Source organism: Budorcas taxicolor, chromosome 14 (genome assembly GCF_023091745.1).
Source record: "Budorcas taxicolor isolate Tak-1 chromosome 14, Takin1.1, whole genome shotgun sequence".
NCBI classification, from domain to species: domain Eukaryota; kingdom Metazoa; phylum Chordata; class Mammalia; order Artiodactyla; family Bovidae; genus Budorcas; species Budorcas taxicolor.
Genome location: NC_068923.1, coordinates 64863756 through 64885384, shown reverse-complemented (window position 1 = coordinate 64885384; position 21629 = coordinate 64863756). Strand labels below are relative to the sequence as shown.

The window sequence follows — 21629 nt, the reverse complement described above, 5'->3', positions numbered from 1 at the left end:
AAGATTGAAGGTGGGAGGAGAAGGGGATGACAGAGGATGAGATGGTTGGATGGCATCACCGACTCAATGGACATGAGTTTGAGTAAACTCCGGGAGTTGGTGATGGACAGAGAGGGCAGCCATGCTACAATCCATGGAGTCACAAAGAGTCAGACATGACTGAGTAACTATAGTGAATGGAACTGAACTGAACATTTTAGCTGATAGTAACGACTTGTTCTTTAAATCTTCTCATAAGATTTGAGAATCTTCACAAGATTCTCTCATACTAAAGAATCAGCCTCCCAAATAAAGAGCCAAGATTTCTTTCTTGAGTTCCAGCTGCATTATTAACAGCTCCAAAATGATGGAATACAGTGAAATTATATGCAACAAGCCTAAATATATTTAATTTCCCTACATCTATATCAGATCCTTCTTCCTACAACATGTTTCCTTAATGTCACCGCTGTTCACCCAGTAACTCAAGCAGAAAGCTGAGCATTATCTTTGACTATCCCTTCTATTTCAACACTACAGTCACGCATCTGTTTAGATTCCAGGGTTTGCCAATTTTGTTTTGTAAAGGTCTCCAGATTCTATTGTCTTTTTACAAGCTCTATTGTCATTATCTTGGGTTTGGGCTTATCTCTTTTCTTCATGATTAAGAAAACTTAATTTACTTTTCCCTTTAATTTCCTTTCTGTACAATTATCAAAATGATATTTTCCAAATATAACTCATAGACTATTTAATCAATTCAGTTCAGTCACTCAGTCATGTCCGACTCTTTGCAACCCCATGAATCACAGCACGCCAGGCCTCCCTGTCCATCACCAACTCCTGGAGTTCACTCAGACTCGCATCCGTCGAGCCAGTGATGCTATCCAGCCATCTCATCCTCTGTCGTCCCCTTGTTCTACTGCCCCCAATCCTTCCCAGCATCAAAGTCTTTTCCAATGAGTCAACTCTTCACATGAGGTGGCCAAAGTACTGGAGTTTCACCTTTAGCATCATTCCTTCCAAAGAAATCCCAGGGTTGAGCTCCTTCAGAATGGACTGGTTGGATCTCCTTGCAGTCCAAGGGACTCTCAAGAGTCTTCTCCAACACCACAGTTCAAAAGTGTCAATTCTTTGGCGCTCAGCCTTCTTCACAGTCCAACTCTCACATCCATACATGACTGACTAGATGGACCTTAGTTGACAAAGTAATGTCTCTGCTTTTGAATATATTATCTAGGTTGCCCGTAACTTTTCTTCCAAGGAGTAAGCGTCTTTTAATTTCATGGCTGCAGTCACCATTTGCAGTGATTGTGGAGCCCCCAAATGTAAAGTCTGACACTTCCCCATCTATTTCCCATGAAGTGATGGGACCGGATGCCATGATCTTTGTTTTCTGAATGTTGAGCTTTAAGCCAACTTTTTCACTCTCCTCTTTTACTTTCATCAAGAGGCTTTTTAGTTCCTCTGGTTGTGTCATCTGCATATCTGAGGTTATTGATATTTCTCCTGGCAATCTTGATAGACTATTGATAGACTATTACCCACTACTTAAATCCCTTGATAGTTTACCTATAGCTTAGAGGTCAGCCTCTACTTTCATCTGCTGGTGCCACTTCCTTCTTACCAGTAGGCTTCAGAAATAACAACTACTTGTACTTGACCTGTTTTGGCTAGGAGTTCAGGATTCTTGTACCCTTGTCTGTGCTCTTTTCTCTGTCTAGGATGTGCATACATTTACAGCTTTGTTGACTTGATATTAACTCCTATCTATCTAAATCCTGCCTTGTCCCTTGTCAAATTATTAAGTCTCTGCCTGGTGCTATCATTGTGCATGCAAGCTTTTATTATTGCATTCAAGACAATGCATTTGCATTTGTTTTTATATATGTCTATCTCTTATCTGACAAGGCAGGGATTATGTTAAAGGAAGAGTACATGCCCACAGCAAATCTCATCATGATCTATAACCTAGAGGCATTTAATGAATGTTAATTGAATGAATACACAGATGAAGAATACAAGTTATAATTTAATATATCACTGTAAAGCATTTATAATTTTAATATCTTACCTTTCACTTCTATTCTTAAGAATAATTTATAAAGTTTCTTTTGAACTAAACTAAAACCATTCTTCTTTTATATTTAAATCTTGCTATATAAATATTTTTGTGAATAAGTTAATATATTTAAATATTCACATAGACTGTTTCATCATGAAACTAGTTAGAGACAAGAAAAATACATGGATTTGTAGTCACAACTGAGTGGACCTCAAAGTCATATGATTATTTAAATGTTGCAACTGGAACACTGAAATTATTTACATATGTGAAGATTAAATAAGTTAATATATTTCCAACTTCTGGTATGATATTAGGTGTATAATGGATGTGCAAGAAATGTTAATTATTGTGCCTCTTTTGACAGTTCCAAAAAAGCCACATATGGGAAAAAAAAGTACATTTGCAGAGGTCAGCTTATCTTTTAAAGAGTAAGAGGGTCCAATTGCCATATTCCTATTATCTCCTTATCCAAACTATGGGAGACATAACAGCAGCACTGTTGATACCCAATGACCATACTCTTGTAATTTATATTATCTAGTGCACTGCTGCTGCTGCTGCTACTAAGTCGCTTCAGTTGTGTCCGACTCTGTGCGATCCCATAGACGGCAGCCCACCAGGCTCTGCCGTCCCCGGGATTCTCCAGGCAAGAACACTGGAGTGGGTTGCCATTTCCTTCTCCAATGCATGAAAGTGAAAAGTGAAAGTGAAGTCACTGAGTCATGTCCAACTCTCAGTGACCCCATGGACTGCAGCCCACCAGGCTCCTCCATCCATGGGATTTTCCAGGCAAGAGTACTGGAGTGGGGTGCCATTGCCTTCTCCGATCTAGAGCACTAGATTCAACAAAACAGGGTTCTAACCCATGTGACTATTATTTTAATCATATTATATTCTTCTGCTTTATTGACTTACATTTCTTATTTACTTTTCCTCTATCAAACTCCCCAAATACATACACACACGTGCACACACACATACAAACACACTTCACTAAATTATTTTTCTTAGGAAAATAGGATCAGCTTTTATATATAAACTTCAAATTGGCTGAGATTTAAGTGATGAGAATTTGAACTGTTCAGAATGCTGCTGTCCAAATACCATCATTTAGGCTAGGTCAGATTTCCAAAGCTCATTTTAGAAGGTATGTTTTATGGGATGTCTTACATTCTCCATTTAGTTGGAATTTCAATTTCCTATCATGATATCTAAAGTTGATGGGAATATTACCTTAAAACATTGTGAGCAACAGATTTGACATTGTGAGCAACAGATGTGAGGCAGCGTGAGCTTCACCAAAAATATTATTATATATTCCTAAAAGCTAAAAAACATTTAAATTAATTTTAAAATTATGCTTCAGTCTCAGATCAATGAATATTACATTGTTTCATTATGTTTCCCTCAGAAGCCTTGTCTGCTAATTCTACATTATAACTACTTGAGGAATACAATCATGGGTAAGGAGTTGTAGCTGATTCATTGGTGTAAAGACTAATGAAAATATAATTCAATTTATTTCAAATCTCATCCTACATATGTATTGACCTTCTGATTTATTCTGTAAAAGAACCCTAAACAGGGCTGTGACTTTGGATCTGATGATTTAGTGTAACAGCCTTTACACATTTGTTGGTATTTTGTTTTCACTTTAATTTTCTTATTTTTAAGCTAAAAATATTTTCAGAATGTCATGCATCTTTTGTGACCAAAATTTGACATTGTACTGCTCCCCTCCCCCTGCTCCAAAAGACACACAAGCATCACTGTCACACAACATATTTTTAAATATGTGTAAAAATTCAGAAAACTTTCTCAGGCATTGTCAAGTTATTTTCTTAAGTAGAAGCAAAATACGATTTCCCTTCTCACATAATCTCAGAACACACAAACCATAAACAAGAAAAAAAAAGTACACCTCATGTAAATATATAGTGACTGCCAATTTAATTATTTACTTTGTACTTACATTGTATGTGTTGCTTGAATTTTTATATTTGTATGAGTCATTTCATCTGTTTAGGGATGAAATGTATCCCTTTAATTATCTAAATTGATTTTATAATCAAATTAAAAGAAAATTCACATCTCCTTATTACTACAAGGGATGCATCAAGCAGAAAATGATAATGTTATTATTCTGAGTGGTTTTTGTAAGTCAACTTGATTCAAAGTTTTTATCTGAAATAAAAATGTAGTCTGAGATATTGTGAAACCTACCGTCAATATGACAGTTAAGGGTACTAGCCAGAATATCCTGTTTACCGATGCTCTCAGAAAATTTTTTCTTTTTTTTCCATTCCTTTTCCTCCACCCCTCCCACCCAGCCTGCAAAGCAACTATAGAAACTGAATAGCAGACCAAGTTAGAAAACTGTATTAAACAGATTAGTGGGAAAAACCACCTGAAGATGTTAAATACTTCTACTAATATAAAATAGTAACATTTTATAACTATTTCTAGATATCTCTGGGAGCACTAATTGATTTCTTTTTTATTTTTTAAATTAAAACAAATTTTAGAGAAGTTTTAATTTGACCGAAAAATTGAGAAGAAAGCATTGACAGTCTCCATATACTCCATACTATCACACAATCACAGCCTCACCCACTCAATGTAACACTAATGAGCCGATACTGACACATCATCATCAGAAGTCTATAGTTTATATTAAATTTCACTGGTGGTGTTATACATTCTATGGCTTTGACAAGTGTGTGATAACATGAATCTCACTGTAGTACCAGACAGAATAGGTTTACTATTCTAAAAGTCCTCTGTGCTCCGTGTATTTGTCCTTTCCTCCCCACAACTCCTGGAAACTACTGATCTTTTTACTATCTCCACAGCGTTGCCTTTTACATAAAGAGGTATAGTTGGAATTATATAGTTTGTGACCTTTTCACATTCAATTCAGTTCAGTCGCTCAGTCGTGTCTGACTCTTTGCGACCCCATGAATCGCAGCATGCCAGGCCTCCCTGTCCATCACCAACTCCCGGAGTTTACCCAAACTCATATGCGTTGAGTCAGTAATGCCATCCAGCCATCTCATCCTCTGTCGTCCCCTTCTCCTCCTGCCCCCAGTCCCTCCCAGCATCAGAGTCTTTTCCAATGAGTCAACTCTTCGCATGAGGTGGCCAAAGTATTGGAGTTTCAGCTTCCTTAATTTAGTAATACACATTTAAGGTTCCTCTATGTCTTTGTATTGCTTAATAGCACATTTTCTTTCAGGACTAGATAGTATTCCACTGTCTGGATGTATCACAGTTTATTTATCCATTCGCCTACTGAAGAACATCTTGGGTGCTGCAAATTCTGATAATCATGAATAAAGGGACAATAAATATACATATGCAGTATTTGTGTGATTTTATTTTCATTTCATTTTGGTAGATAAATATTAAAAAATTGTGACTGCTGAATCATATATTTAAAAATACATTTAGCTTTGTAAGAAACTGATGACTATCTTAAAAAGTGGTTGTATTACACTGTATTTCCATCAGCAGTGAATGAGAGTTCCAATTGTTCCACATCCGCATAAACATTTGGTTTTGTCAGTGTTTTGGATTATGGCCATTCTATTAAGTATATAGTGGTATCTCATCGTTATAATTTGTACTCCCTTAAAGCCTTATGATGTTGAATATCTTTCTATATGCTTACATGCCATCTGCATATCTTCTCTAGTGAGTTATCGGTACATGTCACTCATTTCTAAACTGAGCTGTTCATTTACTTATTTTTGAGTTTTAATAGTCGTTTGTGTGTGTGTCTGTTTAAACTACTCCTTTATCAGATGTGTTTTTTGCAAAATGTTTTCTACTATTCTGTATCTCATATTCTCACTTTCTTTATGTTGTCATTTGCAGACAAGGAGATTTTAATTTTAATGAAGTCCAGCTTACATATTACTTCTTTCATGCCTTTGGTGCCATACTCAAAGTTATATAGATTATTTTCTATAAGTGATATAGTGTTGCATTTTACCTTAGGTCAGTAACCCATTTTCAGTTGCTTTATTTTAAGGGTTTAAAGCTTGTGCCCTGATTCTTTTTTTTTTTTGCAGGTAGATGTCCAGTTGTTCCAGGACCATTTATTGAAAGGATTATCTTTGCTCCACTGTACTGCCTGTGCACCTTTGCACAGATCAGTTATCTTTATTTCTGGGTTTTCTATTCTGTTTTCCTGATCCATTTTGTTGACATGAAATCGAGATATTGTGGGAACTCTTTAAGTTCTGTAAACATGTATCATGTTTATTATTTTTTTTTTAGGAACAATATCCACAATAGCATTGATATATATTTTTTGCCAAAAATATTTGGTAGATTTCTGATTGCTGTGAGTATCTCCATCTCTTTAAATATTTTCTAGCTGTATCTTCTTTTAACTACTATCACTAAAGGGGTGTTTTCTCTTTTTCCTTTTCAGAAAGAACCCTTACCTTGAATCCCCACTTTATCCTTTTCATTTCAGAAGTTACATCCCTGGTCCAGTTCCGTTTCATCTCGTTAAGACCACTGCAACAACCATTGTGATTTTATTCCACATTAAACCACCTTCTTCTTGAGGTTAAAAGATATATAGTTGACACTTAATTATGTGAGAGGTAGGGGCACTCACCCTCCATGCAGTATAAAAATCTGAGTGTAACTTTTCGCTGGCATTTTGTATAGATGTTCCTCCATATACATAGTTCCTCTGGATCTGCAGCTTCATATCTGTGGATTCCACCTAACACAGATTGTGTAGCATTGTAGTATTTATTACTGAAAAAAATCCTTGAATAAGTGGGTTGGTACTGTTCAAGACCCATGTTGTCCACAAGAGTCAATGCTGTATCCATGTATGTATGTATACATATATATATTTCTAACTTTCCCAAGGATTATCTTCCTGTTTTGTTGTTATGCTGAGCTTCCTTCTGAGGAGCTACCTGCGAACAATGCTAGCAATAGGCTCTGTTACCTCTGTACTACTTGGAAGTGGTCTGGTTGGTGGTGGCTAGGTACAGACAAAAGTACAGGTATAATACACATGTGTGTATATGTGTATATACATGTGTGCATACATATATATGAATAAATATGCAAACATACATACATATATACACACAAGAGTAGACTCCTGAGAGTCCTTTGGACAGCAAGGAGATCAAACCAGTCAATCCTAAAGGAACTCAACCCTGATTATTCACTGGAAGTACTGATGCTAAAGTGGAAGCTCCAGTACTCTGGACACCTGATGCAAAGAGCCAGCTCACTGGAAAAGAATCTGATGCTTGGAAATACTGAAGACTAAAGAAGAGGGTGGTAGAGGATGAGATGGTTAGAAAGCATTACCAACTGAATGGACATAACTTGAGCAAACTCAAGGAGACACTAGAGGACAGGGAGGCCTGGCATGCTGCAGTTCATGGGGTTGTAAAAGTCTAACACAACTTAGTGATCAAACAAGAAAATATATGTCTATGTGAGGGTCTGTGTGTGTATATATATATGTGCTTATGTATGTATATACACTTTGATAGATTAAGATAGACATTCAAAACTTTCAGCGATGATTCAATCAATGCTTTTTATTAATGAGAATTCTTTTTGCAAACTAGATTATTTAAAAACATTTACTCTCTTTTCCCACATTTTTTGGACAGAATCCATTGTCCTACATTTAATTCTGGTCTTGCAAATTGACTTGACTTGGCCAATGAATTTCAGCAGACAAGAAGCAAGAAGATATTTAAACATGTCTGTATGGTTGGATTTTCATCCTATGTCATTGTCTAGGGCACTGATGTCAGAGGAATGAATGATGCATGAATTCAAATTCATCCTAGATCAGCCCACCATCAGCCTATGCTTAGCACAGACTTGTGAAAATAAATAACTGTTGTTTGAGCTAATGAGTTTGAGAATGGTTAAGATTACCACTATGTCCAAGAAATAACACAGCATTACATTCAGATAATAATTTATTTATATGAACAGGTACCTCTTTGCACCTAGTCAGATTGGCACTATTCCAAAATTCTGAATTAAAACTATCAAGATTTCTTTCTCAGTTGAGATAAGCATATAGAACATAGGGATCTTACTTAATCAAATGAGTAACTTTGTTCTCCTCTGCCATTAATGATGACATTCTGAAAATATAAATACCAAACATATCTCACATTTTACCTTCTGCTTATAACAGATAAGGAAAAACATTTTAGTCTTCAATAATTCTTTTACTTCCATTGATACTTCTCTTTGATTTGAAATATCTTCTCCAGTTAAAGTGGATATAATGAATAACCGCAGCACAATATGTATAAAAATAAATTATTACTGGCATTGAGGGAAAAGACACATTACTTTGATTAGAAATTGTGATGACTATAGATTATCTGACAGAGGCTTTGTACAGCCTACAAGAGTTTGTCAATCAGTCAACTATATATATATATATATATATATATATATATATATATATTCCAAAGAAATAGAGGAAAACAATAGAAAGGGAAAAACTTAGAGATCTCTCCAAGAAAGTTAGAGATAACAAGGGAACATTTCATGCAAAGATGGGCACAATAAAGGACAGAAACGGTATGGACCTAACAAAAGCAGAAGATATTAAGAAGAGGTGGGAAGAATACATAGAAGAACTATACAAAAAATATCTTAAAGACCCAGATAACCACAATGGTGTGATCACTCACCTACAGCCAGACACCCCAGAGCTTGAAGTCAAGTGGGCCTTAGGAAGCATCACGACAAACAAAGCTAGTAGAGGTGATGGAATTCTAGCTGAGTTATTTCAAATCCTAAAAGATGATGCTGTGAAAGTGCTGTACTCAATACGCCTGCAAATTTGGAAAACTCAGCAGTGGCCACAGGACTGGAAAAGGTCAGTTTTCATTCCAATCTCAAAAAAAGGCAATGCCAATGAATGTTCAAACTACCGCAAAATCGGACTCATTTCACACGCTAGGAAAGTAATGCTCAAAATTCTACAGCTAAGTTTCAACAGTACATGAACCAAGAACTTCCAGATGTTCAAGCTAGATTTTAAAAAGGCAGAGGAACAAGAGACCAAATTGCCAACATCCACTGGATCACAGAAAAAGCAAGAGAATTCCAGAAAAATATCTACTTTTGCTTCATTGACTACGCTAAAGCCTTTGATTGTGTGGATCACAGGAAACTGGAAAAATCTTAAAGAGATGGGAATGCTAAACCACCTTACCTGCTTCCCATGAAACCTGTATGCAGGTCAAGAAGCAACATTTAGAACCAGACATAGAACAACAGAATGGTTCCAAATTGGGAAAGTAGTATATCAAGGTTGTATATTGTCACCCTGCTGATTTAACTTACATGCAGAGTATATCATGTGAAATGCTGGGCTGGATGAAGTACAAGCTGGAATCAAGATGGGCAGGGAGATATATCAGAAACTTCAGATATGCAGATGACAGGCACCACCTTTATGGCAGAAAGTGAAGAGGAACAAAAGAGCCACTTGATGAAAGTGAAAGAGGAAAGTGAAAAAGCTGGCTTAAAACTCAACATTAAAAAAACGGAGATCATGGCATCTGGTCCCATCACTTCATGGCAAATAGATGGGGAAACAATGGAAACAGTGACAGACTTTCTTTTCTTGGGCTCCAAAATCACTGCAGATGGTGATTGCAGCCATGAAATTAAAAGATGCTTGCTCCTTGGAAGAAAAGCTATGACAAACCAAGACAGTATATTAAAAGCAGGAACACTGCTTTGCCAACAAAGGTCCATCTAGTCAAAGCTATGTTTTTTCCAGTAGTCATATATGGATGTGAGAACTGTAGCATAAAGAAAGCTGAGGGCCAAGGAACTGATGCTTTTGAACTGTGGTGTTGCAGAAGACTCTTGAGAGTCCCGTGAACTGCAAGGAGATCCAACTAGTCAATCCTAAAGGAAAACAGTCCTGAATAGTCACTGGAAGGACTGATGCTGAAGCTGAAGCTCTAGTACTTTGGCCCCTTGATGCTAAGAGCTGACTCATTAGAAAAGACCCTGATGCTGAGAAAGATTGAAGGCGGGAGAAGAAGAGGACAACAGAGGACGAGATGTTTGGATGACATCACTGACACAATGTACATGAGTTTGAGCAAGCGCTGGGAGATGGTGAAGGATAAGGAAGCCTGGCTTGTTGCAGTCTATGGGGTCACAAAAGTAAGGCACGACTGAAGAACTACACACACACACACACACACACACACACACACACACACACACACACACACACACACCTTGGATATATGGAGAAATATAAAGTGTGAAGCAATATAGTTCAGTTGGTAAAGAATCCGCCAGTCAGGAATCTGGAATCAAGGAGATCTCAGTTTGATGGGGAAGATCTGCTGGAGAGGGATAGGCTACCCACTCCAGTATTCTTGGGCTTCCCTCATGGGTCACCTGGTAAGGTAACACGCCTTCAACCCCGGGGTTAGGAAGATCCCCTGGAGAAGGGAAAAGCTACCCACTCCTGTATTCTGGCCTGCAGAATTCCATGGACTGTATAGCCCATGGGGTCACAAAGATTCGGACATACTGAGCAACTTTCACTTCACTCACAGAAGCAACAGTTATATCATTCCCCTTTGGGCTCAGGCAGTACCGATAGTGACTGTGAGAAAAAACTGATCTTTATATAGGACTCAGTTTTCTCAGATGCAATAATTATAATTGATTCAACTACCTCAAAGTCTCTTCCAGCTCCAAAGTTCTATGATTCAATTATTTAACTAAATACTAGTCCCTGTCCTCAGAGGAAAATTGCAAAAGCTATCTACCTGGGAGTGGGTGGAATGATCTTTTTCTTCCATGGGAAAAAATGAACATCTTTCAGTCTCACAGATTCAGTTTCACAGTATGTTTTGCACCAAAGTATGACTCACACTTTCCCACCTCTCCAGCCATATCCAGGACTACACCACAGTTTTCTCTCTCTCCATTTTGGCCATATATCCAGGAATTCTATCAAGTACTCAAATGAACTTGTCATCTAAACACACTCGTCTTGCTGTCCAACTTTTAGCCTTATTAACTCTTACTCAGCTTTATATCTCAGTCTGTGTTTACCTTCTCAAGAAAGCTTTCCCTGAGGTTTGCATTAGATGCCTTGGGATAGTCTCCCAAAAGTACATTCCCTTTTTCATTTTCATCACTCTTCATATTTACCACTATTTTTAAAGTGTTAGTCTTCATTCCATTATTCTGGAAGCAGTGACTAAGTATCTTTTTTTTTTGCTATGTACCCTGTCCTTCACCATGCCTGGTATATAGTGGAAACTCAACAGTTATTTTAAAAGACGTGATTTTTAATACTCTACTGCTACTCATTCTCATTCTGGGGGTATAGATACAAAAAGGTTAACCCTCGCTGCAGACTGTGACAAAGTCAAACTGAATATTTTAGGAACAGTAGTTTTCTGAAGAAACTTGATGTACTCAATGCAAAGTAAAATAAGTCCTTTCAGCTAAAAAAAGGTAACAATAAAAAATAAATTTTATTATAAGTTTTCATGAATCATGCTAAATGCCCTCTTTATTCTGAGCATGGACTGAAATGTTATCATAACAATCACCCACAAAATACTACATGCTATTTAGCAATTTTTCCAAGAAACACTTTTACAGGCAATATTTCAGTAAAGAAAATGAAAATTATATGAAGAGGAGAAATATTTCAAAAGACACAATAATGAAAAAACCCAAGGGGGCTCACTAGTTCTGTGTTAATAGGCCACCACCAGATAGAAAAAATTTCCAAGACAGAAATTTTCCTGAGAACTCAAACAAAGAATGTCCCATTGAAGGTGTATCAGTTTACTATAATGAATAAATATTGAGTATAATATTTTTGGACAGTACAATGAACATATCAGTATTTGATTTATAAAATATAATAGAGTGTCAGAATTCAAAGGAAATATTTAGTCCAAGCTCCTTGTTTTAAAGACAAAGAAACTTTCCTTTCAGCATTTACTGAATCAGCTATATACATGGCACACTTTAGAGGAAAATAGTTATTTGCACAAATGAACTTAGATTCTGATCTAATCCCACAAACATTGAAATATATCTCCAAAACATGCTAACATTATGTTTGTATGTGAAAATAACTGAATTCCTAGAAAATTTAAAAAATATTTTTGATACAATTATAATTACTTTATTTCCAGACTGCATTTTTAAGAGACTATCAATCATCACCTAAGTATGTTCTTTAGATGACTTTGATCTAATTTAATTGAATTCACTTGAGATAGAGTGAATATATATATATATATATATATATATATATATATATATAATAGGCCTATATTATATACACATATATTATATATACATATATATAGGCCAATTTCTGAACTATAACAGAAATATTAAGGCAGATAAAGTAATCAAAAATATTTAAACTATTTTCCATTATTCTACAGCATGATTTCAGTGATAACTAATTATGTTTCAGTGCCATAATTAGTCATATAAGAACCAAGGAATTAATGCTACTTTTTAAACATCTCAATAAATCTCATGAAATGATTTGAGAATTAAAAAAAAAAACTGGAACCAAAACTTAATCCATAAATAATAGCATTAAGGCATATGTCCTAAGACTAGTAAAGAATTTTATTCATTACAAATGTATACTATCAGTAGAAGGCGATTAGAGAACACTAATATTTTCATGTTTCCTTTCCTGATAAAAGCAAAGAATGTACTGAATATTACTTTCTCAACTGTAACTGTTCATTTCTATGAGTATACATTCTCCCTGGGATCCAAGTAAGGTGTTTTTCCACCTTAAATTTTTTTTGAAAATACAGAAAAGAAAAAGAAAGAAATATATCTGATTCTACTAGCATTGGAATATAATATAAATATTCTCTTTTTTTCTATCTTGAAAGAATTAAACAAAGAGATCACAAATGTATTAATCAGGACTTAATTAGTGACATAAACTGAACTCACCATGGCTTAAACAAGGAAAAGTTTATAGCTTTATGCAATTAGATAACCAAGGTCTAGTATTCCCTTCAGGCAGTTAGAAGTTTCTATTTTTCCTACAGTACTGTTTTTTCATTCTTTTCATCTACTGGTTCTTCTAGTAACAAAAGTTGGACACCAGTAGGCACCAAGTTGGCACCAAGTTAAATGATCCTTAAGAGCATATAATCTCAGAAAAGCGATTTTCTTCCACCTGGAATCTATATCAATTGCCCCAGGTCCTAGACTGATAATTGTATCAAAAGGAATTCTGATTAGCTCAGCCCAAGCCTATAGACCCATACAGAACTAGAAGAGATAAGGTTCATCAAAGCCTAAAATAGGTGAGCTGATAGAAGAAAGTGGGAGGATTGCTGGGCAACCTAAAAAGCAGATGCTGCCAGAGAGAGAAAAATTTACTCTTTGTAATTAGTTTACATCACATGGGGTCACAAGAAGTTAGACATGACTGAGCGACTGAATGGAACTGATAAATATTTGGATAATATATCTTTATTATTCTTTATTTTTTTTAGAAAAAGTTTTTTAAGTAAGCTAGGTATGAACTGTTAATATTTTTGAAAACTATTATCTATACCCTAGAAAAATTTCTAACAAGATATAAATGACCAACATTAATCCAGGAAGATACGAAGAGGCTTACAGTCATAGGAAAACAATTAAATTTCCTAAATATTTAACATTGAGTAAATGACCAAATAGTCTTATAGCTATGTTCTCTCTTACAAGGACAAAATACACAAGAAAATGTATGCTTAGTTTATAGAAGATCTACGTTAATGTTATCTCATGAAAAATCTATAGGTGATAAAAAAAATGTCTTTAGATCAAATAGAGAAAGTTTTTGTTTTGATTTGTTTTGTTTTTAAGCAGGTGTCCCATTTAGAACCAACATACTACTTAACTGAGAACATGGTAATTATGAAAATTATTTTTAGTAGGCAAAATTGCTAAACTTATATGCATATCAAAATTTGAAACTTCTCAAGATGAATCCTGCTTCAACTTTGAGCTCACGTTTTAAATTATGGGAGATGTAAAAACATGATTTTCACAGTAGGAAAACTAAACTTTTGAGGATGTACCTTACCCATCATATTATATAGGTCAATGCATTTTTTCAGCTTTATTGAACAAATAATCATTAATTACCTATGAGAATATAGCAGGGGCTTGTTAGTGGAAATTTAAAGATGAACATGATGCATTTTTGAGGAAGGCATGGCAACCCACTCCAGTATTCTCGCCTGGAGAATTCCCATGGGCAGAGGAGCCTGGTGGGCTAAGTCCATGGAGTTGAAAGGAGCTGGACAGGACTGAGAGACTAAACAGAGGGGGAGTTCTTTTGTAATGTGTAGAGTTAAGGAAGGCTTCACAGAAAAATACTTGAACTTTGTCTTAAAGGATGAGTGATGTGATGTTGAGTTTAGAACTGAATATGGATCCAGACAGAATTTACTGAGTGTAAGGAGAAGTATGAAACAACTTGCTGGGTTCAAAGATCATTTTATAAAACTTAAGTGTAGAAAGAAAAAAAACAATCTGGAAGATAAGCACTATGGAGGTTCTGGACTTCATCTTTAGACAACAAAAGTCTGGAAACATTTTAAGCTGGAGGGTAATATGATCACCTTTCTGTTGCTGGAAGATCACTATTAGCAGTGTGGATGTGAGACTGGAAGGGTGAAGGGTGGGAGAAGAGTAAGGACATTATTCATTAAGAATTTTCTGGGTTTGTTTGAAATATCTCATCTTGGTGGATGTTAGCACAGGGATTGTTGGATATATTCTTTTTATTTCACTATATTGTGCTCTTGCTAAGAGAGAAAATATCTGGCTATTCTTTATTTTTCTTTCTTTCTTTTTTTGCATCACCTCATGGCATGTGGGAGGGATCTTATCTTAGTTCCCCAATTAGGGATTCAACCCTTGCCACCTGCAGCAGGAACACAGCGTCTTAACCACTGCACTGCCAGGGAAATTTTAGTTGTTCTTTCTATATTCAACAGCTCATTCAGTAGGTGGCACATAGCAGATCCTTAAGCAGTCATATATTTTAAAATTGTGTTAAAAACTTAGCAGAAAACAAATTGTGCTACTTTACAATGTACTTCCAGCTCGTGAACTGCAGTGGAGACTGCTGAAATATCGATGGCACTCTCCTGCTGCTCTAAACTGTTCATGAACTTTGAAATCTGTATTCTTTACTGAAACAGTGTCATTAATAATTAACACAGCTTGAATGATTCTAGACTTTCTAATATTTAACTTTCATAGGGTGAAGAAAATAATAAAACAAAGAGGAATATAATTTACAGGGGAAAAATCAAGAAAAATAAAACAATGAAGGCATAGATACTTGCAACAGAAGCTGACCATACTTTAACCTTTGTAACTTTGTTTTATTTTCTGGGGATAGATGTGGATTTTAAATGGAGTAAGGATATATTTAAAATTATAATCAGGCTAACCTTTTTATTTTTTAAAACTGACATTTATACGGATTTCCTGAACTATTCAAATTAATGTAGCATCAAATTTAGTCTCAAGTTAAAAACACAGAATGCATGTGTCCTGTTCTTCCTGACAACACAATGCATTCCTTTCCCTGTGTCCAGACAGAAAGGCATGACAAGCCAATCTTTGAAAAAAACAAACTCTGGTTAAAAATTATTATTATGCAAGTAAAAGAATTCTGTCTACTTTACAATCCACTGTTGAACTGATAAAATAGAGAATAATACTATTATAATAGAAAAAAATAAAATCAGATAGTAATATATTCTGATGTTCTGTTTCACATTGTCATCTTTTAAAGCATAGATTTTAATTAAACTTAATAACGTACATATGTTTTCCACTAGAATTTCAAAACTGCATTTTTGATATGTACATTGAGTGTATACTTGCACATCCATTTCTCTATTTGACTTTAAAAAGGTTAATCATGTGTCAGAGATATCTGTGATTTCAGTGTCTGCATCTACCTCAAATGGAACTGAAACAAAGGATTGTGTTATACACATGTAATTTAACATTAATCTGCAAAACTATCAATATTGGGATGAGTAATTGCAATTTAAAACATCTGTGGTCGATAATTTACATAGAAGTTGATAATCTGAACACTCATACCATGCATATAACCTGAGAGATTCACAGATGCATTACAAAATAAAAATAAAGAATTAAGTCCTTTGCTGTGTGTTTAAGTAATTAGTAGATTTTTGCCACGCAATTTGTATAAAGTTTATAAAATCACATTGCATATTCTTGGAAAGGCTAGGAGTCCAAAGTGACTAAAGCCTAGGCCCTGTATAGTGGTATAGCAGGCTTTATTAAAGGAGAGATGAAGTATGTAAAATATACTCATTTGAATGGAAAGACAATTTTTCTTAAAGAAAAGTGAAATCAACATTTGTAATTAATTTAAAAAGGAAAGTGTTACATTGAAATATACGCTTGCTTGTATGCTGGGAAACTTTTATAGATTCAATTAAACTTGAATTTAAACGTATTCCCTGGTGTTATTAAGGTAACATATTTCCCATAGTAACAAGTTATCATTACCTTTGTAGTTAACCTTGAAGCCAACAGATCCAACACTTTCATCTGTTTGAAGGTGCAGCCACATTTGGCTACTCATGCTTACTATCAGGTCTGGCACAAAGCTTCCAGTCAGCCTAAAAAGAGGTGGATAGAGAGAGGAGAAACAGATTATTAAAATACCACTGCAATGGCAGGGAAGTTTCTAGTTGTTCTTTTTATATGCAACAGCTCATTTGAATACCCTCTGTAAGCAAATTATAAGACAGATGAGTTTCTCACAACTTTCTCAGCTAGAAACAAACAACTGGCAGATTAATTTACAAGACTGATAGAACAGACAAATAACATAATTTAGTGATCAATGTTTACTATAAACAAGTACTATTTTATGTGCTAAACTAGGTTATATCTTTCAAATCCCTGAGGCAAGGTACTAAATTTTAAATACTGAAAATCTTATACTTCTTTTAAATTGAAAGAAAAAAAGAATCTATAAAAATCTTTAACTTGTTGCTGCTGTTTTCACACCAGTAATGTACTTCATTTCAACCTTTGAAGTTTCACAGAACTTCGTTCTAAAGAAGCACTGTGAAAAATATTTAAGTACTGTGCAAAACAATAAAATGACAAGGAGTATAATATAACCCTTTGCAATACTGATGTCAGGCTAGCCATGTCAAGTATGTTTTACTGGAAACAATTTTATTTTAAATATTATGCTGCTAATTTGATATGGCATCACTGAATCTATGCATCAATAAGCTCATTCAGTAATGTTCATTTTTTTAACCCTAAGAATAGAAATTACTTAATGATTCCACTGTCATTAATAATGCTTCAGTCACATGTTTGAACTGAGGCAATAGTCATACAAAGGAGGAGAGCAAATGAGTAAATATGACCTTGAGGGGAAAAGTCTGTCAAAAATACAAACAGTTAAAACAACAAAAAAATAACTTTTTGTATTCTTGACAGACTTTTCCCCTCAAGGTCATATTTACTCATTTGCTCTCCTCCTATATCTGCCATACAACCCAGCAATTCCACTACTGGGCATACACACCAAGGAAACCAGAATTGAAAGAGACACATGTACCCCAATGTTCATCGCAGCACTGTTTATAATAGCCAGGACATGGAAGCAACCTAGATGTCCATCAGCAGACGAATGGATAAGAAAGCTGCGTTAAATATACACGATGGAATATTACTCAGCTATTAAAAAGAACACATTTGAATCAGTTCTAATGAGCTGGATGAAACTGGAGCCTGTTATACAGAGCAAATTAAGTCAGAAAGAAAAACACCAATATGGTATATTAATGCATATATATGAAATTTCGAAAGATGGTAACGATGACCCTATATGTGAGACAGTAAAAGAGACACAGATGTAAAGAACAGACTTGGACTCTGTGGGAGAAGGCAAGGGTGGGATGATTTGAGAGAAGAGCATTAAAACATGTATATTATCATATGTGAAGTAGATCACCAGTCCAGGTCCATGCATGAGACAGGGTGCTCAGGGTTGGTCCACTGGGATGAACCTGAGGGATGGGATGAGGAAGGAGGTGGGAGAGAAGGTCAGGATGGGGAACACATATACATCCATGGCTGATTCATGTGACTGTATGGCAAAAACCACCACAATACTGTAAAGTAATTAGCTTCCAATTAAAATTTAAAAACAGAATACAAAGAGGAAAGAAGAATGGATCCACTGCTGAGTAAAATATCCATCATGATAGGGAATTCTAAATTACATACTTAAAAAATAGGTTTTTAAAAGAAGAAATTCTCAAGTGTTTACCTACTTAATTGCTAAAAACATGAAATTTTCTGAAAAATTACAGGAGAGAAGGTATAAAGTTTCCCTTCCTAATATTGATAAAAAGAGCATCCTAATATAAAGCTGTGTTCTGGATGAAGACTATGCTATAATTACACTAGCAGAGGGCAACACAGAGGACTGTCGCATTCTTGAGGCCACCATGGCCGCAGAATGTCCAGTTCTTAGTCAACCACCAAAACTATAAACCATGATCAACAGACTGCATTAGCAATACAGCTATGCCACCAGTGTTGAGTGTTACAGAATTTATTGGAATCATCACAAATGAACTCAGTTAAATATTGTGATGTAATTATGAGATTGTGCATAATATTGAGGAACAGTGTGAGATATAAAGATATATAAGATATTGTAGAATTTTAGACTATATTCACTTCATTCTTGCCAAAGGAAATAAAATTTTTATAATATAAAGAACACACATACATTATCCTTTGTAATATATGTGCATATCGTATGCACATATGCATACATATATGCATTATCATTTGAAAATTCCATGGCACATGAACCTTCAATCTTCAAATTGATGAGTTCAGAAACACTCATTTTCTGAGCTACAGTAAAGAGACAGGCTTATGGGCAAGAGTGAGGACTCAAGCTCAGAGTAAAGTAAACCCATTATGAAATGGTCATGAGAGTTTAAAACTGTAGGATATACATCAGCTACACCATATCGAATATGCCACCAATCTATTTCCTAGTGAATATTAAAAGGTGTGTTTTTTATAAGATTAAATTGTTCCTCTTTATTATATCCATCTCAGTCCTATACTTTTTTACCAACCAAAAAACTTTAGTACATTTAATTTTGTCAGTTCATAGAGAACTGCTAACACATATAGGCTAATTGTTTCACTGACAACTTGTACTCCTATTGGCCATAATTCTATCTAGTTTCCAATGAATTGGTGGTGTGATAGTAAAAATAAATTTTAAAATAACAGTTAAATTAAAAATTTCCCCAGTACCAAAATTTAAAGACAATTCCCCCTTTCTCTGTAGCATTTCTTTTGGAAAACTTGCAATTATAAATGATAAAATTTCTTACAGATGTATGTCAATTTTTTAAGCTAAATATGGCTCTTGTCATTTTTTCACATTACATAAATATATTTATTTGAGGCTTTAGGGTTATCTCTTTGAAATGTAAGCATCAAGGAAATGTCACTCTGTCTCCCTATTTCTGCAGGAGCTTAAGCCTAGCATATAGCCCCGTGATGTTAACTCCCTGCTTGCTGTAAAGACAGAAGTTCTATTCTCCCTTTTGATAAGGACAAACAACATGTATACAAGCAGATTGTATCTGTCTGATACATAAGGAGTGAGATTTAGTTTTACTCACAATTTCTTTAGCAGATTGCCTGTGATGTCTATCACTTGTCTGGTTTAATGCTTATTCAATATTAAAAAATGGAAAAGGTCAATTTTCATTCCAATCTCAAAGAAAGGAAATGCCAAAGAATGTTGGAATTACCACACAATTGCACTCATCTCACAAGCTAGCAAAGTAATGCTCAAAATTCTACAAGCCAGACGTCAACAGTATATGAACTGTGAACTTCCAGATGTTCAAACTGGATTTAGAAATGGCAGAGAAACCAGAGATCTAATTGCCAACAAGGGTTGGATCACAGAAAAGGCAACAAAGGTCCAGAAAAACATCTACTTCTGCTTTATTGACTACGCGAAAGCCTTTGACTGTGTGGATCACAAAAAACAGGAAAATTCTTAAAGAGATGAGAATAAAAGACCTCTTGACCTGCCTCCTGAAAAATCAGTATGCAGGTCAAGAAGCATCAATTAGACCTGGACATGGCAAAATAGACTGGTTCCAAATCTGGAAAGTAGTACATCAAGGCTGTATATATTGTCACTGTGCTTATTTAACTTATAAGCACAGTCTATTATGTGAAATGCCAGGCTGGATGAAGCACAAGCTGGAATCAAGATTGCCAGGAGAAGTATTAATAATCTAAGATACCCAGATGACACCATATTTAAGGCAGAAAGTGCAAAACTAAAGAGCCTCTTGATGAAAGTGAAAGAGGAGAGTAAAAAGGTTGGCTTAAAACTCAACATTCAGAAAACTAAGATCACGGCATGTGGTCCCATAAATTCATGGCAAATAGAAGGGAAAACAATGGAAACAGTGACAGACTTTATTTTTCTGGGCTCCAAAATCACTGTAGATGGTGACTGCAGCCATGGAATTAAAAAGACGCTTACTCATTGGAAGGGAAGTTATGACCAACCTAGACAGTATATTAAAAAGCAGAGACATCCCTTTGTCAACAAAGGTCCATCTAATCAAGGCTATGGTTTTCCCAGTAGTCATGTATGGATGTGAGAGTTGGACTATGAGGAAAGCTGAGCACTGAAGAATTGATGCTTTTGAACTGTGGTGTTAGAGAAGACTCTTGAGAGTCGCTTAGACTGCAAGGAGATTAAACCAGTTGATCCTACAGGAAAGAAGTCCTGAATATTGATTGGAAGGACTGATGCTGAAGCTGACGCTCCAATACTATGGCCCCATGAAAATGCAAAGAACTGACTCACTGGAAAAGACCCTCATGCTGGGGAAGATTGAAGGCAGGATGAGAAGGGGATGACAGAGGTTGAGATGGTTGGATGGCATCACTGATTCGAAGGAGATGAGTTTGAGGAAGCTCTGGGAGTTGGTGATGGACAGGGAAGCCTGGCATACTGCACTCCATGGGGGTCACAAAGAGTTGGACACAACTGAGCAACTGAACTGAACTGAACTGAATATTAAGAGTGCTTCATTCTTTCTACATTTTTGGAGAGTCTTAACTTGGTTTGCATGAGATATTATTTTTAATTATATTTCCTCAATAGTTTGGTGATGAGGATGGGATACAAATGACAGTTCCAGAATTAAATGGACCAGCTGATGCTCTTATAACGACACAGCCTAGATATAAAAGACTGAATTATAAAGTCTCCCTTATAGTGCTCTGCTCTTTTGGAATACTAGTTAGATGAACCACACTCTCCAAATTTAAGATTTACTACTGAGTAACCCTGGTTAAATTGGGCTCTAAAATCCCTTCAGGACCATGATTAGCTTTGATGATGAAAATATATGGGAAGCCAGGAATGCTGCCTAAAGTT

At 35.5% G+C, this 21629-nt stretch overlaps 1 protein-coding gene across 1 annotated transcript in view; it reads right to left on the bottom strand.

Moving 5' to 3' along the window:
* Positions 1–21629, bottom strand: part of CSMD3 (CUB and Sushi multiple domains 3) — a 1391498-nt gene that overhangs the window by 584082 nt on the left and 785787 nt on the right. Inside the window, exon 13 of the mRNA XM_052651435.1 lies at positions 16664–16776. Within this exon, the coding sequence (XP_052507395.1) occupies positions 16664–16776 (113 nt within the window). The remainder of the gene's footprint in view (positions 1–16663; positions 16777–21629) is intronic.